Consider the following 26,975-nt stretch of genomic DNA (forward strand, 5'->3'; position numbering starts at 1 on the left):
GCTGCGCTAACGAGAAAAAGTGGCGGACCTCTTTAATATGCTAATATAGGCCTTTGGAGTCTAAGCTGTAATTCTTCAATTTTTTTTCTTTGCAGTTTCCCTGAGCATTTTACAGTTAGGTCCATATATATTTGGACAGAGACAACATTTTTCTAATTTTGGTTGTAGACATTACCACAATGAATTTTAAACAAAACAATTAAGATGCCGCTGAAGTTCAGACTTTCAGCTTTCATTTGAGGGTATCCACATTAAAATTGGATGCAGGGTTTGGGAGTTTCAGATCCTTAACATGTGCACCCCATTTTTAAAGGGACCAAAAGTAATTGGACAATTGACTCCAAGGCTATTTCATGGACAGGTGTGGGCAATCCCTTCGTTATGTCATTCTCAAGTAAGCAGATAAAAGGCCTGGAGTTGATTTGAGGTGTGGTGCTTGCATTTGGAAGGTTTTGCTGTGAAGGAAACATGCGGTCAAAGGAGCTCTCCATGCAGGTGAAACAAGCCATCCTTAAGCTGCAAAAACAGAAAAATGACCCAAAACATAAAGCCAAAGCAACCCAGGAGTTTATTAAAGCAAAGAAGTGGAATATTCTTGAATGGCCAAGTCAGTCACCTGATCTCAACTCAATTGAGCATGCATTTCACTTGTTAAAGACTAAACTTCAGACAGAAAGGCCCACAAACAGCAACTGAAAACCACTGCAGTGAAGGCCTGGCAGAGCATCAAAAAGGAGGAAACACAGCATCTGGTGATGTCCATGAGTTCAAGACTTCAGGCAGTCATTGCCAACAAAGGGTTTTCAACCAAGTACTAGAAATGAACATTTTATTTACAATTATTTAATCTGTCCAATTACTTTTGGTCCCTTTAAAAACAGGGTGGCACATGTTAAGGAGCTGAAACTCCTAAACCCTTCATCCAATTTTAATGTGGATACCCTCAAATGAAAGCTGAAAGTCTGAACTTCAACTGCATCTGAATTGTTTTGTTTAAAATTCATTGTGGTAATGTCTAGAACCAAAATTAGAAAAATGCTGTCTCTGTCCAAATATATATGGACCTAACTGTATATTCTGATTTTGGGGTGAATTTGCTGGGATGTCCATTTCTAGGAAAAATGTCAACTAACTTTAATGTTTTCATTTTGTGAATATTATTTTCCACTGTATAATGATGGATTCGCAAAGGGAAAGCCTTATTTATATTCTATCTTAGATTGATAGGAAGCAATAACTGCTTCTCCAAGATTATTGCTATCTTTTTTTTTCTTCTTTGGCACTGTGTTAACACAAGCTTGAGGGTATGTGCACACGCTACGGATTCTGCTGCGGATCCGCAGCAGATTCTGCTGCGTTGTACAGTACCTTTATTTCCTATGGAAATAAAAAAACGCAGTGCACATGCTGTGGATTTTTCCGCGCGGATTTGCTGCGGGTTTCAATCCGCAGCATGTCAATTCTTTGTGCGGTTTCCACTGCGGTTTCACACCTTATCATTATGAGGTGTGAAACTGCAGGGCAAAACCGCAGGCTAATCCGCAGATAAACCACAGGACTTTTGTCCTGCGAATTCTTCAACAAAATCCGCACAACCTAAAAACTACGTGGGCACATAGCCTGAATGTTTCAGACCAATAAACTGCCCAAACTCCTGCTTTTGTATAGGTGGTAATGCTTTCTAATGAACAATTACTCTAAGGCCTCTTTCACACTTCAGTTTTTTGTGTTAGTTAAAATCCGCCAAAAGGACGGATAGCGGATCCGTTTTAGTACTGATGACATCGGATGCCACCCGTCTGTTTTTTTTGACGGATCCGCCAAATGAAGAATGTTAAAGGAATCGCAGCCTGGAAAAAAGAGAGAGAGAGAGATTTTTTTTTTTGTCCGGCACCCAGACAGAATTTCGGGTTAAATCAGTGTCTGGAGGATCCGCTGGCCAAAAAAACGTTGCAAGCTCCGTTTGGAAGTCTTTGAGGATGTTAACGGACAGCAACATTTTGGCGGATCCGCACAAAAAATGATGCAACGGACGGCAATCCTTCAAGATCCGCCAATAATGAAAGTCAATGGGGGAAAAAACGGATCCGCAAAGAAAAATGGCGGATCCGTTTTTTTTCCAAATCGGCGGATCTTGACTGATTGTCAAAAACGGAAGTGTGAAAGAGGCCTAAGGCGTTTGATTAGCAGCACCCATCTGTTTCTTACTGGTCCATAGTAATTAAAATGGTAAGCCTGCCCACTTCCTGATTTCCTATTCTTTTGCATGTTTGTCACACTTACATTTTTCAGATCTCCAAACAAATTTAAATATTAGACAAAGATAGCACAAGTAAACACAGAATGCAGTTTTTAAATGAAGGTCTTTATTGTTAAGGGAAAAATAAATCCAAACCTACATGGCCCTGTGTGAAAAAGAAACTTCCTCCCCCTCCCTCCATAAAATATAAATTAACTGTGGTTTTGTCACATATTTGGGAAGTGGAGTTTAAATTCCCTAGCCACACGCAGTCCTGAATACTGCCACAACTGTTTGCAATAAAGAAATTATTTAAATAAGACCTGCTTGACAAAGTGAACTAGATCAAAAGATCCTCACAAGCTAGACATCATGCAGCGATCCAAATTCTGTAACAAATGAGAAACAAATCAGTCAAGAAAAGGTTATAAAGCCATTTCTAAATATTTGGGACTCCAGCAAATGACAGTGAGAGCCATTATCCTCAAATGACGAAAACATGGAAATGGTGAACCTTCCCAGGAGTGGTTGGCCGACCAAAATTTCCCCAAGAGTGCAGCGCCGACTCATCCAAGAGGTCACAAAAAACGCCCAACAACGTCCAATTGCCTCACTTGCCTCAGTTAAGGTCAGTGTTCATGACTCCACCATAAGAAAGACTGGGCAAAAATGGCCTGCATAGCAGAATTCCAAGACAAAAAACATTGCTGAGCAATAAGAGCATAATGGCTCGTTTCAGTTTTACCAGAAAACATCTTGATGATGCCCAATACTTTTGGGAGAATACTGTGGATTGACAAGACAAAAGTTGAACTTTTTTGGAAGGTGTATTTTGGAAACACAATTTTTTTTATTAGGATATCATAAGGGTTAAAAGTTGACCTGCGATTTCTAATTTTTCCAACAAAATTTACAAAACCAATTTTTTTAGGGACCATCTCACATTTTAAATGCATTTGGGGGGTCAATATGACAAAAAATACCCAAAAGTGACACCATTCTAAAAACTGCACCCCTCAAGGTGTGCCAACCCACATTCAAAAGGTTTCGTAACCCATCAGGTGCTTCACGAGAACAAAAGCAATTGGAAAGAAAAAAATGAACATTTTACTTTTTTTCACAAAAAAATGTTATTTTCACAGGGGTATCAAGAGAAAATGGACCACAGAATTTGTTGTGCAATTTCTCCTGAGTACGCCGATACCCAGTATGTGGGGGAAAGCTAATGTTTGGGGGCATGCTAGGGTTCAGAAGGGAGCACCATTTGACTTTTTGAAGCCAAAATTGTCTGGAATCAATTGCAGGCGCCATGTCACGTTTGACCCACTGATGTACCTAAACAGTGGAAACCCCCAATTCTAACCCCTAACCCTAATCATAATCCTAACCCCAAAACCACAACCCTAACCCCAACCATAACCCTAGCTATAACCCCAACTATAAGCCCAACAGTAACCCTAATGAAAAAATGGAAATAAATACTTTATTTTATTATTTTTACCTAAGAGGGTGATAAAAGGGGATTAACTATTTTTTTATTTTGATTACTGTGATAAGGTCTATCACAGTGATAAAAATGAACCAACAGAAATCTCCTATTGTTGCCCCAGGTGCTGGCCGGCAGATCTGGGCGGGCGCACTGCACATGTGCCCGACATTTTTTCCCTGGAAGATGCCGAGGGGCGGGGGACACAGCTGGAAGGACCAGGAGACATCGCAGGTACCAGGGGGGCTCAGGGGACCCCATTTCTCTCTCCTCCGATGTGCTAGATCATATCAGAGGAGAAATAAATGGGAAATCTGACTTTTTTTTTTGCGGTCGCCATCATAACACTGGAGTCGGTAAAAACCGACCCAAATCACGTTCTCCAGGGTCTCAGCTACCCTGGGTAACTGAGACCCCTGATAAATTCCAACGCTGGCGGGCACTATACACTTATTTCTCAGCGTCGTTAAAAAGCGGCGCTGTGAAATAAGTACCCTTAACTTCCGCAGTTAAAAGGCATATCGGCTGTCGTTAAGGGGTTAAGAAAAACAAAATTAAGACTTTGGAGTGGCATAGTCAAAGTCCAGACCTTAATCCAATTGAGATGCTGGGTCATGACCTTAAAAAGGTGGTTCATGCTCGGAACTCCTCCAATGTGGCTGAATTACAACAATTCTGCAAAGATGAGTGCTCCCAAATTCCTCTAGAGCATTAAAAAAGACTCTTTGCCAGTTATCACAAATGCTTAATTGCAGTTGTTGCTGCTAATTGTGGCCCAACCAGTTATTAGATTTAGGGGGCACTTTTTCACAGGGCCCTGTAGGGTTGGCTTTCTTTTTCTCTTTAAAGCGAACCTGTCAGCAGGATTTTGCAAAGTAAATTATAGGCATTGTCAGATTGGCAGTGTTAAACAGATTAAAATGATACTTGGGGTGAAGAAATCCAGGTTGTGGTTCTTATTTGATCAGTGTTAGAAGTTTTCAGTTAATGATATGCCCGTGGTCCAGGACTGGACTGTAGGCAGAGTCATATCGTTCTGCTCTTAAGGGGGTTTTACACTAAGCAATATCGCTAGCAATATCGCTAAAACGTCACTGGTTTTGTGACGTTATAGCGATATTGCTAGCGATATCGCTATGTGTGATACTTACCAACGACCGGCTCCCCCGCTGTCCATCGCTGATCGCCCGAGAATGTCCGGCTCCATTTCTCGTCGGGCGCTTCCTGCTGAGACTTCCTGCTGTGACGACGAGCGACGCGTGGAGGCGGGCGGGAGGACGTCAGGATCGCTGTGAGTGAATGGTAAGTATCGTGCGCTGCGTCGCTGCTGCATCGCTGTGAGGTCTTTCTGTATGAAAGCTCACTAGCGATCATTTAGCGATGCACCAGCGATCCTGACCGGGTCGGATCGCTGGTTGGATCGCTGGTGCATCGCTAAATGTAAAAGGGCCTTAAGCCAGAGAAATCAAGAAAAAACCTGCCCACAGGCCCGACCCTAAGTTAGAGTCATCTCCTTAGTCAGATTACATTTTTTTATTTTATAATTTTTATTTCCACTTTCTTTGCCGTTAGGGTTAGAGTTGGGCTTAGGGTTTTTTCGAAAGTAAAAAAAAGGAAAAGAAAAAGATGACGATATGACAATCAGTGTTGCGCGCAAATGCTTGCTACTCAAGTTTGCATCAGGTGCTTTGGGTATGCACCAAGTATTGCTGCTGCTCGAGTGACATGCTCAAGTGCTCGCCTGCATGTCTTGCGGCTGTTAGACAACCAAAAAGAAATGCGTGGATTGCCTGCCATACATGGGCAATCCTCTTGTTTTCTTTGAGTGACTAATAGCCGCAAAACATGCGGGGTTTGGGACTCGAGCAAGTCACTTGAACCCCTGCGATACTGTGCATAGTATGTCATAGCGATCAGCGGCGCCCGGATCCAAAATGGCGGCGGGGACCTTCGGGGGACTGCAGGGAGGCGGCTTCCTCATGCCTGCAAAGCGCCGGCATGAGGAAGCCGGCAGCACTGCCTGTGACAAATCGCTGATCTGTCACAGCGATCTGTGATGTGACAGACCAGCAATCTGTCACATGACATTTATGTCCCCCCTGGGACATTGTAATAAAGTAAAAAAAAAAGTGTAAAAATAATTTATAAAAAAAAAAAAATCGCTAATTAAAAAAAATATTCCCTCAAATTCATTTTTTGGAAATAAAAAACCCCCAAAACAATGAAAGTACACATATTTAGTATCGCCGCGTCCGTAACGACCCGCCCTATAAAACTGTCCCATTAGTTAACCCCTTTAGTGAACCCCTTAAAAAATAAAAAACTAAGCAAAAAATAATGCTTTATTATCATGCCGCCGAACAAAAAGTGCAATAACGCACAATGAAAAAGACCTATATATATATATGCATGGTACCGCTGAAAACGTCATCTTGTCCCGCAAAAAACGAGCTGCCATACAGCGTCATCAGTGAAAAAATAAAAAAGTTATAGCTCGCAGAATAAAGCGATGCAAAAATAATTATTTTTTATATAAAATTGTTTTTATTGCATAAAAGAGGCAAAACATAAAAAACGACATAAATGAGGTATAGCTGTAACCATACTGACCCGAAGACTAAAACCGCTTTATCAATTTTACCGCACGCAGAACGGTGTAAACGCACCCCCCAAAAGAAATTCTTCAAATGTTGGTTTTTGTTCATTCTGTGTCCCAAAAATCGGATTAAAAAGCGATCAAAAAATGTCACGTGCCCGAAAATGGTACCAATAAAAACATCAACTCGTCCCGCAAAAAATAAGACCTCACATGACTCGGTGGGTCAAAATATGGAAAAATTATAGCTCTCAAAATGTGGTGATGCAAAAACTATTTTTACAATAAAAAGCGTCTTTTGGCGTATGACAGCAGCCAAACATAAAAACCCGCTAAAAATAGTAAATCAAACCCCCCTTTATCACCCTCTTAGTTAGGGAAAAATATTAAAATTAAAAAAATTTATTTATTTCCATTTTCCCATTAGGGTTAGGGCTAGGGGTGTGTTGGGGTTAGGGTTGGAGTTAGAATTGGGGGGTTTCCACTGTTTGAGCACATCAGGTGCTCTCCTAACGCAACATGACGTCTAATCTCAATTCCAGCCAATTCTGCATTGAAAAAGTCAAACGGTGCTCCTTCCCTTCCAAGCTCTGCTATGCACCCAAACAGTGTTTTACCCTCACATATGGGGTATCAGCCTACTCAGGACAAATTGCAAAACAACTGTTGGGGTCCAATTTCTCCTGTTACCCTTAAATAAAAAAATTGGGGGCAAAAACATCATTTTTGTGGAAAAGAAATATGATTTCTTTATTTTCACGTCCGGGCGTTATAAACTTCTGTGAAGCACTTGGGGGTTCAAAGTGCTCACCACACATCTAGATAAGTTCCGTGGGGGGGTCTAGTTTCCAAAATGGGGTCACTTGTGGGGAGTTTCAACAGTTTAGGCACACCAGAGGCTCTCCAAACGCGACATGACACCTGCAGACCATTCCATCAAAGTCTGCATTCCAAAAAGTCACTACTTCCCTTCCGAGCCCCGACGTGTGCGCATATGGTAGTTTTCTACCACATATGGGGTATCAGCATACTCAGGTCAAATTGGACAACAACTTTTGGGGTCCAATTTCTCCTGTTACCCTTGGGAAAATAAAAAAATTGGGGACTAAAAGATCATGTTTGTGGAAAAAATATGATTTTTTTATTTTCACGCCTGGGTGTTATGAACTTCTGTGAAGCCCTTGGGGGTTCAAAGTGCTCATCACACATCTAGATAAGTTCCTTAAGGGGTCTAGTTTCCAAAATGGTGTCATTTGTGGGAGGTTTCCACTGTTTAGGCACATCAGGGGCTTTCCAAATGCGACATTACACCATCAGACCATACCATCAAAGTCTGTGTTACAAAAAGTCAATTCTTCCTTTGGTGTCCAATCCCAATTCCAGCCAAAAAAGTCAAATGGCGCTGCTTCACTTCCGAGCTCTGCCATGCGCCCAAATAGTGGCTTACCCCCACATAAGAATGAAGTGATTAAACAGAGTCAGCATGGGTTTGTAACTAATAAGTCATGTCAGACTAACTTAATTTCCTTCTATGACGGTATCACTGATTGGGTGGATCAAGGAAATGCTGTAGATATAGTATATCTTGACTTCAGCAAAGCATTTGACAAAGTCTCTCATACAATCCTTATTGAAAAAATGATTAAGTATGGAATGGACAAGGCAACTGTTAGGTGGATTCATAACTGGCTTAGTGATCGGACCCAAAGAGTGGTCGTAAATGGCTGCACATCCAGTTGGAAGAATGTCTCAAGTGGGGTACCACAGGGCTCTGTCCTGGGCCCTGTATTGTTCAACATCTTTATCAACGATTTAGATGAAGGAATTGAGGGTAAACTGATTAAATTTGCTGATGACACAAAGCTAGGAGGGATAGCTAATACTAGAGAAGAGAGAGAGAGGATTCAAAAAGATTTAAATAAACTGGAGAAGTGGGCAGCAACAAACAGAATGGTTTTTAACAGGGAGAAATGCAAAGTACTACATCTGGGCAATAAAAATGGAAAAAGCATATATAGAGTGGGAGGAATAGGGCTAAGTGACAGCACATGTGAAAAAGACTTGGGTATACTAATAGATCACAGACTGAATATGAGTCAACAGTGTGATGCAGCAGCAAAAAAGGCAAATGCAATTCTAGGATGTATTAACAGAAGCATACCGTCTAGATCACGTGAAGTCATTATTTCCCTCTACTCCTCTTTGGTCAGACCTCATCTGGAATATTGTGTCCAGTTTTGGGCACCACATTTTAAAAAAGACATCAACAAACTGGAGCAAGTTCAGAAAAGAGCGACCAGAATGGTGACCGGTCTGCAAACCCTGTCTTATGAGGAAAGGTTGCAGGATTTGGGAATGTTTAGTTTGCAAAAGAGAAGACTGAGAGGAGACTTAATAGCTGTCTACAAATATCTAAAGGGCTGTCACATTGTAGAAGGATCAACTTTATTCTCATTTGCACAAGGAAAGACTAGAAGCAATGGGATGAAACTGAATGGGAGGAGACACAGATTAGATATTAGAAAAAACTTTTTGACAGTTAGAGTGATCAATGAGTGGAACAGGCTGCCATGAGAAGTGGTGAGTTCTCCTTCAATGGAAGTCTTCAAACAGAGGCTGGACAGACATCTGACTGGGATGATTTAGCGAATCCTGCTTTGAGCAGGGGGTTGGACCAGATGGCCCAGGAGGTCCCTTCCAACTCTACGATTCTATGATTCTATGTGGGGTATCAGCGTACTCAGGATGAATTGCACAATAACTTTAAGGGTCCTGTTGCCCTTAGGAAAATAAAAATTGGGGGTGAAAAGATCATTTTTATGGAAAAAATATGATTTTTTAATTGTACGGCTGTACGTTATAAACTTCTGTGAAGCCCTTGTGGGTTCAAAGTTCTCACCACATATCTAGATAAGTTCCTTGGGGGGTCTAGTTTCCAAAATGGGGTCATTGTGGGGGATTTCCACTGTTTAGGCACATCAGGGGCTCTCCAAACGTGACATGGCGTCCGATCTGAATTCCAGCCAATTTTGCATTGAAAAAGTCAACCGGCACTCCTTCCCTTCTGAGCTCTGCCATGCACCGAAACAGTGGTTCCTCCCACATATCAGGTATCAGAGTACTCAGGAGAAATTGCACAATAACATTTGCAGTCCAATTTCTCCTGTTACCCTTGGTAAAATAAAAAAAAATTGGACCTGAAATAATTTTTTTGTGAAAAAAAGTTAAATGTTTTTTTTTAAACATTCAAAAAATTCCTGTGAAGCACCTGAAGGGTTAATAAACATATTGAATGTGGTTATGAGCACCTTAAGGGGTGCAGTTTTTAGAATGGTGTCACTTTTGAGTATTTTCTATTGTATAGACCCCTCAAAGTGACTTCAAATGTGATATGGTCTGTAAAAATAAAATGGTGTTGTAAAAATGAGAAATCGCTGGTCAACTTTTAACCCTTATAACTTCCTAACAAAAAAAAATTTTGGTTTCAAAATTGTGTTGATGTAAAGTAAACATATGTGAAATGTTACTTATTAAGTTTTTTGCGTGCCATATCTGTGTGATTTAAGGGCATAAAAATTCAAAGTTGGAAAATTGCGAAATTTTCAAAATTTTCGCCAAATTTCTGTTTTTTCACAAATAAACGCAAGTTACTTTAATGAAATTTTACCACTAACATGAAGTACAATATGTCACGAGAAAACAATGTCAGAATCACTGGGATCCATCGAAGCGTTTCAGAGTTATTACCTCATAAATGGACAGAGGTCAGAATTGTAAAAATTGGCCCAGTCATGAACGTGCAAACCACCCTTGGGGGTAAAGGGGTTAAAGAATTCTTTTCTTTAAAGTCAGAATGCAACAACATTTTTAGCAACATTTTGGAAAACACAACAGGACAACGTATTGGATTAAGATAGTAATTTTAATTTACCGTAATAAAGATACATAAGAGTAAACTCTTCCACTGTAGAAATTACACTTCAAGTTTTAAAACTAAACAATCGTGCAGTTAATAAAGTGGTATAAAAAACCTAAATATAAATTTATTTCATGACCCCTCATTATTGCCCGCATGTAACTAACAGTAACTAGTGCATTTTCTTTAATGTCACAACCAGACCATGTGCAAATATTCCGTAATACGATTTGGCTCATCTTTAGATGGTAGGCACTTAAAAAAATCTAATTTTCAAAAAATACAGACTGAACTTCTTAAAGGAGTTTTCCCAAGAACAAAGTTCATTTTATTCAAAATAAATACAATTAGAGTTATTAAAAATAATGTTCCTGTGCTGAGATAATCTTATAAATGTGCCCCAGCTGTGTACTGTGTAATGGGCGTGTCTGACCGTACAGGGACATGGTCCGATCATACCACAGCTCTTGGGCAGGGAAGGAAGCAAAAGAGGATACAGACAGGACAGCATGGAATTGCAACTGATTCCTTCTTTGAGGTAAAACATGGTTTAAAAACAGGCAGGAATATTTTACCTCACAGAAAGAATCAGCTGCAATGCCATACTATCCTGTCTGTATCATCTTTTGCTTCCTTCCTGCCCAGGAGCTGTGGTATGATCAGACCATGTTCCTGTACGGTCAGACACGGCCATTACACAGTACACAGTAGGGGCACATTTATAAGATTATCTCAGCACAGGAACATTATTTTTAGCACATCTAATTGTGGAAATTATTTATATTTCAAGATTTATTGATTAAAATGAACTTTATTTGTGGGACCAACACATTTAACATTTAATTATATACATGAAAAGCTAAGGCTAAGCAGCACAGCATACTTTGTTGGATGTGAATGGAGAGCCGGTATTGTAATGGCAGCTTATGCTGGAGCGTCTCAGTCTAGTCCATGTTGTTACTGTGCAGCCACATTATATTATTAGCAACATTGTATGATGAGATATACTATACTATATATATTGTTCTTTGATCAGTTGGCCTGGTGAGATATCACAAGTGGGTCATGACGCAACGATGAAGTGTCACCATAGTGCTAATCAAAAGAGGAGTCAGGGATACCATACCATCAGGTAAGAGGCAGCTCTCAGAGCTCCCCAGAGATTAATGACCCAGTTGATGGACTGGTTCCTGAATATCATTGTGCACCATCTCTAATTATGGACGGTAGGTTTTTCATCTCAGAAGAAAAGTATTCTTATTCTGAGCATTTACATTATAGATGAACCCAAAAAGGCACTGAGCTCTTAGAGTTCACATGATGTGTAGTACAATGTCACATGGATTTCATTGCTTGAGTGGAATACACCATGCCATATATTTTTTCTTGTTAACTCAAAGAATCCATCAGAACAAAACTTTTCAGTGGCCCCGCATAAAATTTAGGGCACACAGATCCAGAATGGTCATGTAGCAGTCTGCAGCACAATGCATAGATAGACCTGCATTATGGCTTATAAGGCCAGAGCAATATTTCAAGAAACTATTCATATGAAATCAATTGGTGATTTTCAATGAGTGGTTTCCAGAATAAGATACATTAAGTGAAAATAAAATAAAAAGTTGCAATGATTAAAATTTGAGCAAAATAAGGCACTTTTTAAACATACTTCCATTACAGCTTACATATAGAAGATGCAAAGCCCTTTATAAACGTGGTGTATAAATGGTCCATCAAATATTTAACAAATTGGCAGTGAGAAAAGACATTTCAATTTCTCCAGACATGTTCTTAAAGGGAATGGGTCATCAAAAAACAACATTTTTATTTCAGGTTTTGATGTTAAATGTATATTTTTATAAGATTTTTTTCCATATCACCATTCATGTATATAGAAGTCAGAAATCTTGAAATTTTCATGCTGCTCACTAGGTCTAATATTAGACATTTAGTGTTTTGTACAGAAAACTTTTCAGCTGTCTCTATCATCACACACAATGAAAGGTAGTATCTCTATACACAGTATTCACCTAAGCATAAGACCTCTGCCTTGCTGACACCATGCTCAATTAATAAATACACTTTAGTAGAGTCTGAGTCAATCCACTGACCATGTGCCCCACAGTGAGTAGACACCTAATTTTATGCCTAGAGGCCAGTTCAAGATTTCAAAGACTTATTTCAATATAGTGACACGAAAAATAAACAAACATTACAAATAAATAATTCAAAGACTTACTGTACTTTCAATCAACTATTCATGTGTGCATGAGGACTAACACTATTTCTGGCCATTATATAACTTTTATTCTGCATTTTCCACCAGTTTTCCCCTCCACAAGCTCTCTCTCAATCTGCAATTAGCTGAATTGAGGGGAGATTAGCTACTATGACGTCTTCCATACGAATCACATCATACAGGGACAGATTCATACCCTATATTGCAGCGGTAGCACAGAGAAAAAAAGCAGCAGCATAGAAGAAAGTGTGCAGCAGTACTAAGCATTGTAGATGTGAATCCAGCTCTGGCAAGTGGTAAAAAGTTTTAGAAAGAGCTCAGCACAATTTTTCTTTGCTTCCCTCTGCCTGTTCTCTCCCACTGCTCCTCGCTCTGTCTCCTCACCAATTAGAACAGGTGGAATAAAGTGGCTCCTCAGTGTGCTGGCAGTCTAGTGTCTAAAAATAACAGTCAACTCTGTCTTGCTTAAGAGAGGATGTCAAGTTTAGGAGGAGGAGTGGGGAAGAAGAATTGGTCATAATTTGGAAAAAAGCAGTTAAGATATATGAAAAGCTTTATCTGCTTGCGTTATGATTATTGTATTTAATTGTACTATGATTTATACAAAGTTTGTTGAAAGTACAGTTCCCATTTTTCATAAAAACCTGATTAAAAGAGACAATTTTGTGATGCAACATTCCCTTTAAAACCTGACTTACCAGAATGGATGTGGATAATCCATCCACCATTCACTGCTCTACATGACTTTCTAGACTATATGCAGTGACATGCTTGATAATAACATGTAGTAGACGTAAACATTTTAAACATTTATGAGCTATATATGTTTATAAAAAAACACCTTCCAGTCATATTTGGCACTGGTTATAGAAATGTATAGTAGTCAAAAGTCTGTAGTCACACTTTTGACACAGAATATAGTGGCACAAAGACAGAGCATTTCTTTGCAGAAGAGCTGTACTACAAGTACTGCATCTTGTCACAATGCCGCTTGGTGCAAAAGTGGCTTTTTCCCTTTTGATGCATTGTTTAACTGTTGTGCATTTCACATCCGCTTGCAGGAAAATATAACAAGGGTGAATTTACACGGTAGATTATGTATATTGTGTAGACACTTTCTAAATAAGGGGTAAGGCCCTTTCCGCCAAATCCATTACTTACAAGTCATGTGTCACTATGGTGAAGTGGAAATATCTGGAAGTAGTGACAGTTGATCTGTTGTGTTAAAGCCACACAAGTCTAGAAAACACGAGCCTCGAGTACTCAAGTGAGTAGTGTCTAAAAATGGTCTGCAACTAATAATTTCAAAACTGCATTTGGAGGGAAACGTTTCACAGGAAGTTCCTGCACTGGGTTTCCCTCACCATTAAAACACTTTACTATCTAAATGGGGTTTTTTGCAGGGACGAGTCTTGTTTCATGGTTTAAAAATCTTTGGAGAAGAAGGTGATTAAGGTTCTTAGCTCCAGTGAAGAGAACACTTACTTCATCAGCATAGAACCATTCTCGTAAACGGAGTTCTTCCATTGCTAGACAACAGTGGAGCAGTTCGGCGTGACCGCTATTTGTTAGGACCTTTTTCATAGTGTGTTGAGAAGCTGTTATTGACTGGGATGTGGTTCTACATGGATGCGATATTTAGATTATGACATACTCTTGACCAACAGGTCTATGTATGTATATCAATGTACACACAGACATTACATATATAACCACCAAAGAATATAACTCATACTGATATAAAACATATATGTAAATCTCCATAAAAAACATTTGTGTATGAAGAACACAATATTTTCTACAAAATATGGTGCCTTCATTTAAAACGGTCAATTCTTTATTGGTATTGCTACAAAATGTATATAAGATATATTGTATAATGCATACAGGTGGCATTTTTCATTCCAGGGTATTCCCGGATACCTTTAAGAACATATTCAAAGGCTTGAAAAGAAGTCAGCAACGTCTTGTGTCCTGTAACAAACCAAGGAGGGCTAGTCTAACTTGTCCACAATCACATTGTCCACACCTTTTAGGATTTTATTAGCAAAACTTCCCATCTGTTTTTTCACCAACATCAGATGTTTCTCATGTAAAAGCTTCTGTATGAGGTAGCGCTCTCTCTTGATTTTGTCTCTGGTTTCATTGGAAATGTCAGGTATGATGTAAGCTATAATGAACTTAATAAAGTAGACAACATGCTGAGAAAGGGAAAGAGAAGACAGCTGGTCACAAGAGAATTACACAATGAGCATTTTCATGTATCTGATATCATGCTAAAGCTAATGTATAAAGTGTTCAACAAAGTTGTCCAGCCACCTGTGTAAATAGAGACCCTGTAATAACTTAAACCAACAAAAGTGTAATAATCCCCTTCCCAATATTACATCGCTCCAAGGTTGATGCCACTGAGGTTACAACTGCCGCTACCGATTGGCTGTAGTGGTGAAATGTCACTTTGACATCTTATCACTTGAAGAAGCCCTCCTCCCATCCAAGTTATTCTACTCTTAATATATTACAATCATCACATTATATGGCACTGTGTACTTACAATTGTCTATCTTCCTTTTCTACCCAGCTAATTCTTCTGTTTTCCATTACATAGTAACATAGTTATTAAGGTTGAAGGGAGACTTTAAGTCCATCTAGTTCAACCCATATCCTATCCTAACTTGCCCTAACATGTCTATAGGTCTGTAATATCACGTGATTAAATACTGACTAGCTGAATCTTTCTAAGCTAAGCTTTCTAAGGAAAGACAGGAAGATTCTTTTCCCTGTATGAGTAATGAGTCACTGCAAACGTCCCTGACAGGGGGAGGAGAGGAGCATCTGGGTCAGGAGATAAAGAGGGGGATGATAAAGGCAGGGACAAGAGACTTCCTGTTTCTACATAGAGCAGACAAAAGAGAAGTATTAGCTGGGTAGAAAGGCAAAATGAGCAATTGTAAGTACACAGTGCTATATAACATGATGATTGCAATATATTAGGAGGATAAAAACTGATGGGAGTACTTCTTTAAAGCAGAAGAAAGAGAAATCAGTGTGACACCAAGATGAAGCAACAGAACAGGATTGGCGGGGAATTTGGCAGGCGAGTATTAATTTTATCTCATTTTACAATACTGAAGGCTGCTATTTTTTATTTAACTATAGGAACAGTTTAGGTGGCTGGATAACCCCCTTTGAGCTGCAAGTGAAAGGACAAACTATGAAGTGAACAAGCTAGTCTGACCAAACACCCTTAAAGCACCAGTCAAGCACCCTTTGATAGGGATCATGTACAAGTGTAATGCATGTAGTTACATATTCACAAGCCGGCATTTTCCAAACCCGCTCCGATTGCTCCAGTACCACATAATGGCTTTTATAACCCTCCAGATCACTGTGTTACAGAAGTTACTTTTCTCAATACATGGGATTCAGAACGAGGCTACAGTGCATTGAGATTTGAAAAAAATGACATCCGCTTCACAAAGCAACCACTGTGTGGTTAGGCTTGTCACAACTGCAGTCACGTGGTGCCAGAACATGGCTGAAAATCGCTAAAGACGGCTACCGGTCCGTATGTAAGGACATGCGTTCCACTTACATAAGTGACCCCTAACAAAGAGATTGGAACTCCCCCCTACCCACAAGAGTGGTGCTTTAATTCTGGAAAGGTCTCTGAAAAATAACAGGGTGAAAAAAGGAACACACAACAAATGGGCACACTGCACATCTTGAGTTGTAAGTAATGCGGCACTTTTATGGTGGAAACTAAAGATGAGCGAATAGATTTCCAGCACCCTGTGCGAGTCACAGCAGGCCACAATGATGATGTTGTGCTGGACCTAGAAATCAGAAGAGGCCAGAGATCGCAGCAATTTGCAGGGTTCCAGTCAAGCAGCCATGTTATACTGATGTGGCTGCTGGCCCAGCGTCTTGCAAACTGATTCGCTCATCTCTAGTGGAAACCAGAAATATTGCAAAGTTCAAAGATTATTTGCAAATACAAAGTGCCAATCTGATATTCTGTAGATTGAAATACATTGTTTTACAACCACTACCAAACATACAAAAAGAAGTTTGAATGACTTACCTCCATAACAATGAGAAAAGATAGCTTAGCAGCAATGACATGCCAATAAAACATGCTGTATTCATACTGGTGTTCATGGCCAGGTGGATAGCGGAAATCACGGTACCTAAGGATTGTTACAAACATTTAGTTACTTGTAATGCCATGTAGTAACCACAAGGTGGAGGAAATCTGTTACTGGATTAGGTGTAATTATCGTTTCCTGCCTAGAAGAGCTTTAAAATTTAGAATTGGAAACACAGTATAAACCCTTTCTGCAAAATCTGACAGTCTGCTGTGACTCCGTTGTCTAATTATGAAACACTCACAGCAAAGTATAATTAAAAATCTAATTCGTTAGATTGTAAAAAAAAGTCAGATACCAGTAAGTGCAAATTACTAATTAAAGAAAACGACATTAAGAAGCTATCTTACCATGACAGCCCCTGACTATTTGAGTGTATGCACAGGAACATATATACACATGCAAACACACATGTATACAGCACTAGTCAACAGTATGAATACACCCGTTCATAGCTTTCCTTATTCTTTTTGGAATGGGCACTTTGTAGAATCAGATTGAAGGAGTCAGATGACAAGGAACAGCAGCCAAAAGGTGCTCAGCACCTCTGGGAACTTCATCAACACTGTTAGAAAGTCATTCCTGGTGACTACTTGATGAATATGTCACCGGAGTAAAAGGGAGTACTAAAATGATCACATTCTAATTTGTTTCACAGGTTTCTTTAGTTTTTGTTTTCGTGTGTTCCTTCATAGTTTTGATTGTTGCCATCACTCTAAAAACTTACAATGAGCACATTCCAAAAAGATCAAGAAAAACACTGCATAAACAGGTGTGTCCAAACCTTTGACCAATACCAAGCCATCTAGATACTCATACACTACTCAAAAAGTTAGGGATATTTGGCTTTTGGGCAAAATTTGTAGAAAAAATAAAAAGTTCATGCACAGTTATATTTTATCGTAAGAGTAGGGCATTTAAGTAGAAGCATGCAATGATGATTTCCTCATCTGAAACAATTTATAGAACCAAAAGCCAACAACAGTGGTGGGTATACTCCAATAAAAAATGTCAGTCTCAATAACTTGTCATGTGGCCTTGAGCATCACTTACAGCTTGACAACGACGTCTCATGTTATTCACAAGTCGAAATAATGACTACTGAGGAATGGCGTTCCACTCTTCTTGAAGAGCGGCCCTCCGGTCATTGAGGTCCTGGCATACAGAGTTAAGAGCCTCTATATGGCGACTCAGCTGATCCCATAGGTTTTCTATAGGATTCAGGTCTGGAGAAAGTGTAAGCCACTCTATGTGAGGTACTCCAGTCTCCAGCAGCCGTTCCCCAATGATTTGACCTTGGCAGCTGGAACATTGTCAATGAACTTAGGCCTGTGTTGTTCGTGCAGTGGAACAAACACTGGATTAATGATAGTATTCAAGTAGTAAGGGCTTATTACTGTACCATTCCCAAAGTGTACGGCAGTTCTGTATTGACAGACACACTTGCCCACATCAACACCACCAAAGACTCGTCTGGTGACAACAGTGACTGATGCATAGTGCTCTCCTTGATGTTGAGGAATTTGGTGCCAAAAATGACAACTAATACCACATTACAAAAAATAAACTGACATAATAACCCCCCCTATAAATGATGAATCGGGATTCATGTAAATATTTTTATGCCAAAGAAGACAAACTTTTGTCTTTTCACAAAGTATTTACATAAAGTAGATGACCAAACTATTGGTACTAAAAATCACAATTTGGATTATCATCTAGACTTTTAAAAACCTAGTGTGAAGGATGCTGAATGGCTCAACTGTCATGTTAGCTAAAGGGAAATTCCGTCTGTACTTGCCTGCATGTAGTTGCAGTGCCAAACCAAGCTGGTGGAACTGGTTTGCTTTCATTTTTGAAATCCGATACTCTGAAGACTGAAAGTGTACTGTTAATGTATCCTTCCATAGTGCTGGATGTGTGGGTCCCATAGGGTAGAACAGAGAAAGACCAATAATAAACCAAACGTGGTATCATATCAGATGTAAAGGCAATGATCATAGCCTGCCGCAGGACAAAAAATAAGGAATGAGAAACAGAGGAGAGGAGTTACATAATTAATAATACACAGAAGAATTATTCTTATTTTTCAGTGTCCCTACTCCTTGCTGCCTCTGAATCCTCACACTGCTCAGCATGAACTGCAGCTGGCAGTCAAGCTGGGTGTGCGGACTCAATACATTTTAACTAATTAGCGCTCTCGCTGTTTAGCTCGACTCGGAGTGCTCATTTTAATATATACATATACTCGAGTATAAGCCAAGATTTTCAGCCCATATTTTAAGGCTGAAAGTGCCCCTCTCGACTTTTACTCGAGTCATATACCAGGGGGTCGGTGGGGGAGGGGGAGCACGGGTGTCAGATCATACTCACCCCCCCTCCTGGCACAGTCTTTCCAGCCCCTGCTTCTCCCATGGTCTTGGGCGCCGCAGCTCTTTCTGTGTTCAACAGTCACATGAATGAGCAGTAATGAGCGGTACCACTGAACACTGGAAGAGCTGCGGCGCTGGAGACCATGGGAAAAGCAGGGGCTGCAGAGACGCTCCAGGAGGGGGTGAGTTTGACGGAGAGGTCGGGGGGAGCATACGCTATATTCACCTGTCCCCGTTTCACTGCCTCGCGTCGCTCTGTCCTCCGGCTGTGACGTTTAGGTCAGAGGGCGCGATGACGTAGTTAGTGCGCCCCCTCTGCCTGAACAGTCACTGACAGAGGACCCGGAAGACAGAGCGGCATGTGGCAGAGGAACGGGGACAGGCGAATATTGCAAGTGCCGGGGCGACATCGACCGGCACCTGGCCCCCATAGCTCGCCAGTGTCCCCGTCTGCTCAGGACACCGGCACGTGGTCCAGAGCAACGAGAGGTGAGTATGTCAATTTTTTTTATTAGAAAAAACAAAGATGGAAAGCACACATAGGGTGTATCGTCTAGAAGAACCACAATAGCAAGCAAGCCCAATCAGTTAGACTCACCTGCTGAAGTTGTGTGAGTCACAACAAACTGGGAATCACTCATAAAAGTCCGGTCGCCGCTGGTATCCCGCTGGTAGTAAATGAAACAACTCCAAAGTGGAAAAAAAAAACAAAAAAACCAAAAATGATGCCCTGATGAAGTGGCTGGTTTAGCCACGAAAAGCGTAGGCTTATTAAAGAAGTTTTTTTATTATATGGACTGCCGAAGGTGCGTTTTTTTCTGGTCAGCGTGGTTTATTCAGCCCAGCTCTTTTTTTTTCCCACTTTGGATTTTTTTCCACTTTGGATTTGTTTAGTTTTTTTTATTCACAGCAGCGGCATATGGGGCCTATTCTATGGAGCATCTTATGGGGCCATAACCTTTATGGAGCAGCATATGGGGCATATTATTCTATGGAGCATCTTATGGGGCCATTATTAACCTTTGTGCAGGCGTATTTTGTAGGGAGCATTATATGGGGCTCCTGATTCAATATGGATATTCAAAAACATTTAACCTACTGATGTCTCAATTAATTTTACTTTTATTGGTATCTATTTTTATTTTTGAAATTTACCAGTAGCTGCTGCATTTTCCACCCTAGGCTTATACGCGAGTCAATAAGTTTTCCCAGTTTTTTGTGGTAAAATTAGGGGCCTCGGCTTATACTCGGGTCGGCTTATACTCGAGTATATACAGTAATACATAATTATATTATACAGACATTTTAAATGGAGTTTCAAAGTAATTTTCAAACCTTTTATAAGAACACACTTAATTTATTTCTAAAACTTTTGGATGGGGGATCGTGTGCAAAAACAAAGGGAGTAGATTTGGAACCAGTGATTTTTTAAAAAAAATTGTGTCTGATCTAGAATAAACACGCTTACATTTGTTACCACAGCGAGTATTGCCACTCCTTGCATGATTGGCTGCCAGGCTCCAATGTGCTGTGCCTTCTCAGGTACTATACGCCTGAACTGAGTGGTGAGCTTCCAGGCATCCACTCGAATCTCCAGTAAATTATTTACAAGGGCCAAAACAGGAGCAAGTGGAAAGGATGCCACAAACAAAGTAACAAATCCAAACTGAATCACTGTCAAAAGAAATAGGTAACAGCAATGTAGGTTATAAAGTGTGTTATCAATGAGAAACTAAATAAAAATACATGCATCTTGTAACAAAGCGTTAGGCCCTGTGCACAATGTTGTGTTTTTGTCTCGTTTTTGGTGGCGTGTTTCTGTGCAATTGTGACAAAACCTGAAGGGCTTCCTAGTATCAGCAAATTCTATTCCTATTATTATATTCCAAATAGTATTCCTAAAGTCTAAGGCACACGTTACGTATCTTTCACCTGCAGATTTGGTGCAGATTTAAATCTGCATATGACAATTCTTATAGTGTTTTTGCTGCAGATTTCACCTATACTAATGAGAGGGGGAAGATCTGCACCAATGCACCAACCCCCCCCCCCCAAAAAAAAAAAAAAAAGTGTGTGTATTTTACGCTGATTGTTTCCTGTCAAGGGATGCAAAAATGGTGCAGAGAAGTCTGCAGCAAATACTTGAATGTACCCTTATGCAGAATAGCAAAAGTCTTTCAGGAAGCAGCCAAATTAAAGAGGGTGAGGATGAATATATGCCTTACAATACTCCAGCAACTAACTACAGGCAACAAAGTTCCACAAATATCCACATTGGTATTTATTCTAGAAAACTATATCTTGCATTATCACACAGCCTAAAAGACTGCACTTACAATGGAAACGTGTGTTGCAAATTCACATTGTCCCTAAGACCTTCCTCACCCAAGAATCTATATGAATGCAAAAGAAAATAATATTCTAAATTATCAGAAACCCTTAAAAGAGTGTAGTGACAAGTGCAGCAGCCCATGTAAATTCCAATAGTACATCTTAGGGTGGTTCACAGTGGTTATGAAAGGAATGAGAAATATAAAGGTTGGCCTTCTACTTGCTAGATCCACTTCTAACTGGGCTCTCTACCGTGTTTGGCACAAAAAACCTGCATTAAAACTTGAAATTGTGTTTTTCCAAAACAATGTGTAAAGCCACCCCCTCCATAGACTGTGCATGAATGTTACAGGAAGAAACAAAGTAATTTGTTAAAAAAAATCCTACCAGGGTATGTTCCATTTAAATAAAGTTGTAATTTTAACTAGGCATCAAAAGGGTGGAAGTATCTCAAAAATTGTAAATTTGTGTCTCTGCAAATTAGGGCATTTTGCAAGTACTGGCGTTGAATAATTTGTGATGCTGCAGTATTTTACCACAGATAAATGTTAAAAAAAAAAACAAACCTTTGGGGATGTCTAGTCTATTGTGGTAAAATCCTTGTGGGTAAAGGTTCAGAGATGACTGTACATATTATTTTAAGGTTAATCAATTGTCATGAGACAGAATTACACATTGGTGTACACCACAGTTGAGGAATGAATTAAGTTCAAAAAAGATAATGTGCAATTAAAATTTAGCTTTTATTTCATATATATAAAAAATTAGTGATGTAGATAAAATATATACAACCATCCAATGTGGATGTATATTGGGCCACAGGAAGATTTGAATGTGACCCACTAATTCCTGGTAGTAGATAAATGTGGGAGATTTAATGGAATTGCATTAAAGGGACAATAGTCAAGAATCCTAAATTATTAGATTTTTTTCCCCATAATAATTGTGTCAGAATCCCTGACAGATGGGTAGAGGCAAGGGTTAATACTAATCGTGTCAGTTTGTGACATATATGGCACAATCACTATATATATATATAAGTGATATATTGTTATCTAATAAAATGCCTTATGAAGATTGCATAGATAATTAGAAATTGTAATAATAGTTTGCATCCACAATTCCAGCAATAAAGGGTTTTTATAATAGAACCTGAAACTGGCAATCAGTAGTTAAATACCGCTATTAGGGTAACTGTTACCATATGCAGTGCTTGGAAGCACAGTCACGCTGATGTTATTGCTTGATTGTACCCAGTGGATGTTTGCTGGAGACGGCACACGTGTGATGGGGATGGACGCTGCCTGAAAGCTGCTATTGATGGTGTGTTCCTGTGGCGGCAGCAAGATTGTGTACCGCAAATTATTAAGGCGCAATCTTTCCCCGGCAGTACTTTGACATGTGGCACATTAATGGCAGGAGTGAACACACGCTGTGTAAATCAAAGCGTGAGACCTCCGCTACAGTTGAATAAGGCTACTTTCACATTTCTGTTTTTTGCTATCTGGCACGATGCGGCGAAATATGTAAAAGCCGGATCCCGCGCCTGTTATGACCGGATCCGCCTTTTTGCCAGTACACTTTCATTGTCGCCGCATTGCGCCGAATGGCAATGCGGCGCGTCTGGATTTTGCCGGATACGGCAAGAATTGCCGGTCCGGCGTCTGGAAAAAACGTTGCATGCAACTTTTTTCCAAACGCCAGACCGGTTTTTCGCACTGCGCATTTTCAGAAGACCTCCTCTGCCAGGAATATATCCGGCAGAAAGAAGGATCCGGTGTCAGTGTTTGCGGCCGGATCCGGTAGTCCGGTATTTCACCGTATCCTGCCGGATAAAGAAAACTGATGTCTGAAAGTAGCCTAAGGCCGGAGTCACACTGGCGAGGAATACGGGAGAGTGAGAGGCGCTAAAAGCACGCATTAGACACGGACAAATGATTCTCTATGGGGTCACTCGCACCAGCCGTATATTTCTCCTCCGTATCCTACGCTCCGTGCCACTCGCAGCATGCTGCGATTGTCAGCGTACTACGCCCGTAGTACGCCAATGCAAGTCTATGGGTGCGCAAAAAATACGCATTACACACGGAACACACGTGTGACCTGCGAGCAATACGCAGGTCTTTTGGCTGGTGAACAGGAAATGGGCCAATCCATCATCAGGAAGCGTAGACATGCAAATGAGCTCAAAAAGCGCTCCAGACATCCAGGAAGTACGCCTCCACAGAGTACAGCAGCAGCATGGCGTCCACATATATTAATGTAGAGATGCTAATTGTGCTGGTGCAGGAGCGTCCAGAAATATGGGACCCACGCGACGCAAACTATGCGAACCGCACAAGAAAGGAGGCGTCATGGAGGCGCATCTGTCGCCAGATGTACCATGACTTTGGTGACAGACCACGTGATGAGCAGCATAAAATTCGTAAGTGCAACCATAAAAATATAATTAACGTTAGCGCGCTCTCTAAAATGAATCTACAATCAGCCTCCCCCCTTCCTGTGCATGTACTTTTATTAGCCTCATGAGGCCGTTACATTAGGATGTGACACGTGGCTTCACACAGCCATAATTAGGGGTTAGGCCACAAGCTCCTCATCCTCCTAGCCACTAAAATTTGTTTCAGGGGAGCTAATGAGACCCTGGGTATCGGCACAATTACATATGCCACCATGGGTAGAACGCACACCCCATAAGGCCCCATGCCTAGACTACTGTTTGAAAATGTGACCTCTCAAATATCTGATTTTGACAATCTTTCCTGTCACATTGCAGTGGAAGATGTGATGAAACGGTGGAGAAGCATCCGGGACCAGTACCGCCGGGAACGCCAGCAGCGGTCCAGGAGTGGGGATGCTGGCCATGTCAAGCGTAAATATATCTACTATGACCGGCTGAACTTCCTCGCCCCAATTCTGGCTCTGAGACCGTAAGTACATACCTCACACCACACGACACAAAAACATTACACAAATACTTTACAGGGACAAAAATATTGATGTATTTTTGCCTCTGTTCCATTTCATAACAGAACTCAATCCAACCTTACGGATCGAGGAACGGCCTCAGAGGCAGAGCACATTATAGATCCTGTAGGGGATGAGGTGGCTGGCCCATCTTCTCCCCCTACAAGAAGGATGGCTGAAGAGGAGGCATCACCAGAACACACAATGGCTGCCCTCCACAACACACCACCAGGACGGTCTGCAGCTGCAACCTCACCCATCCTGGAAGAGATGGGCAACTTGAGCAGCAGCCCAACTGCCCAGATCAGGCCCTCCCCACAGGCTGCTCTAGCATCACGGCGAATAAGAAGAAGGCGCCAGGTCACCATTCAAGAGAGCAGGACCAATGTGGACACTGGGGTGCTGAATTACTTGTCCAGAGTCACTACAGATGATGGTGAGGAGGCCTATGCACGTAGCCTCACCCTTTATCTCCGTGCCCTTACCCGTGAGGTCAGGCTCCGTATTAGGGGGTGTATTCAGATCCTGCTTGATGCCAGCACCCCCCCCAATACCCCATATGAGATGTTTGAATTTCTGGAGAGGTGGCAGCTTTCACCAAGAAATTTAATGCGCATGAGACCATCCACACAGATGCTTGCTCAAGCAGGGTCTTAACAGCCCCTAATACGTGGGCCAACACCTCAACCCCTTCCTCCCCCTACCCATCCTTCTATTCCGCAGCCCCAAATGTCTTCATCAAGCCAACCCCACCAATATGGCCACTTGTACCCACCCAGTGTTGGAGGCTGGTCCCAACCTGGTTGGGGACGATCTGGCTATCTTGGTGGGTATGAGCCACGGGCCTACCAGAGCCAACAAGAAGCCCCTCACCATCATCATTATTACTCTGGCCAGTATCACCAACAGGCCCAGGAGGCTGGACAACAACAGCATCATGGGCAACAGTATGGCCCCACACAGGGCGATGTTGGCCACAATGTCCAGCAGCACCCACAGGCTGTTCCTTCCCGTTCCCCTTCCCCTACATATGAGGATTTATGAATCAAAAGTTTGGAGATGTCCAGTAACAGGTAACTGGTGCTTCTAATCTAGACAAAAAAACAGGTGTTCTCCTTCACCAACATTTAGAACATAATTTAACACTCACATTTTTAAACAATGTTTTCCAAACATATGAAACAATCCATCATGACAGGCAACGCTACCTCACGCCTTTCACACAGATATTATATGTGTGTATAAAAGAGAATATTTAAATGCGCTATACTGTTACCTGAAAGGATGAAAATACACTAATCACTTGCTAATGCATAGGAAAGGCGTGCTTGCCTTTAGTTAAGTAGTCAACTTTGTTATTAGCATTCTCTAGTAAACCAATTTGAGGCGACCAGCATTCACAATATCACGCTCTCTCTATGTCTTAACAAGTGAGTTTTGTATTTTCATGCTTTCCAGTATAGCATGCTTAAATATTGTCTGTTCTACAGACAGGTAATATCTGTGTGAAAGATGTGAGGTAGCCTTGCCTGTCATGGTTGAATCTTTCTATGATTGGAAAACATTATGAGGAAATGTGAGTGTTATCTTATTGACTTTATTTATGTGATGGAGCTCACCCTTTGTTGCCTAATCAAGGTTAATGTAGGCATGCAGCAATGTTGTTATTGCATAATGTTTGTTGCAGTTTTTTTCTGTAATGTTAGTGTTACACCAAGTTAAAGAAGGCCCAAAGGGTCATTTTGGCCATTGCCAAATTTGTGTTATGGCAAAATTATGTTTGCCTTTAAGCAAAACTAAAAATTTGGCTACTCTAGTTAACGTCTCTGTGTGATTTCTCACTATCCCTCACAACATACTAACAGACACCAACCAATGCAAAGAAACACTCATAGAATCATAAAAAGGCTGGAGTAATATATATTTAGACACACTTTGAAAAAAAAAATTATAACATAGACACAGCATTCTCTTGCCAAGAAGTTGCCCCCTCAGGTGAGATAAAGTAATTCGTGAATATATCACGCACTTTGAGGCCAGAGAGCGGTCTACGTTGAGGGATGATAGGTGGTCTCACCCTGCGCACATTGTCCGGCCTACGCACAACACCATCATCAGAGGAGGAACAATCATGTATCCTGGTGAAGTTATGCAGAACAACACAGGCTTTGACAACTTCATTCACATTTTGCTCACTCAACTGAATGGCAGACTGGAGTACCCGCCATTTGGCACAAAGAATCCCAAAGGAACACTCCACCAGTCGCCTAGCACGTGATAGGCGCAAGTTAAAAATTCTGCGCCTGTGGTCAAGGTTGCGCCGGGGATATGGCCTCATGACATTACGTGATAACTGAAAGGCCTCATCTGCCACAAGGACATAAGGGACTGATTGTTCGGGGGAGCCTGGTAGCTGGCGTGGTGGTGGTAGATCCAACTGGTTGGTGCGTAGCCGCCGACCCATTATGGAAGTATTGAAGACTCTAGAGTCTCCCGTCCTTCCATAGGCCCCAATGTCAACAATTATAAACTTGTATTGAGGGTCTACCAGAGCCAACAATACAACAGAAAAGTATTGCTTATAATTGAAGAATTGGGAGCCTGAGTTCGGCGGCTTACGCACCCCGATATGTTTGCCATCCAGGGCCCCAATACAATTTGGAAACTGGCAGTCCTCCTCA

General features: G+C 41.0%; 1 protein-coding gene across 2 annotated transcripts in view; it reads right to left on the reverse strand.

Moving 5' to 3' along the window:
• Positions 1-14,291: 14,291 nt before the first annotated feature.
• The window catches only part of ANO6 (anoctamin 6), a 217,143-nt gene continuing 204,459 nt past the window's right edge, over positions 14,292-26,975 (reverse strand). For both annotated transcript variants that reach the window (XM_073554250.1, XM_073554251.1), the window contains exons 17-20: positions 20,465-20,670; positions 18,426-18,628; positions 16,561-16,666; positions 14,292-14,677 (exon numbers count right to left, since the gene is read on the reverse strand). In XM_073554250.1, coding sequence (XP_073410351.1) covers positions 14,471-14,677; positions 16,561-16,666; positions 18,426-18,628; positions 20,465-20,670 — 722 coding nt within the window. In that variant the 3' untranslated portion in view covers positions 14,292-14,470. The remainder of the gene's footprint in view (positions 14,678-16,560; positions 16,667-18,425; positions 18,629-20,464; positions 20,671-26,975) is intronic.

The sequence above is a fragment of the Dendrobates tinctorius genome, unplaced genomic scaffold (genome assembly GCF_039654945.1).
Source record: "Dendrobates tinctorius isolate UK_male_01 unplaced genomic scaffold, ASM3965494v1 ptg000209l, whole genome shotgun sequence".
Lineage (NCBI taxonomy): Eukaryota > Metazoa > Chordata > Amphibia > Anura > Dendrobatidae > Dendrobates > Dendrobates tinctorius.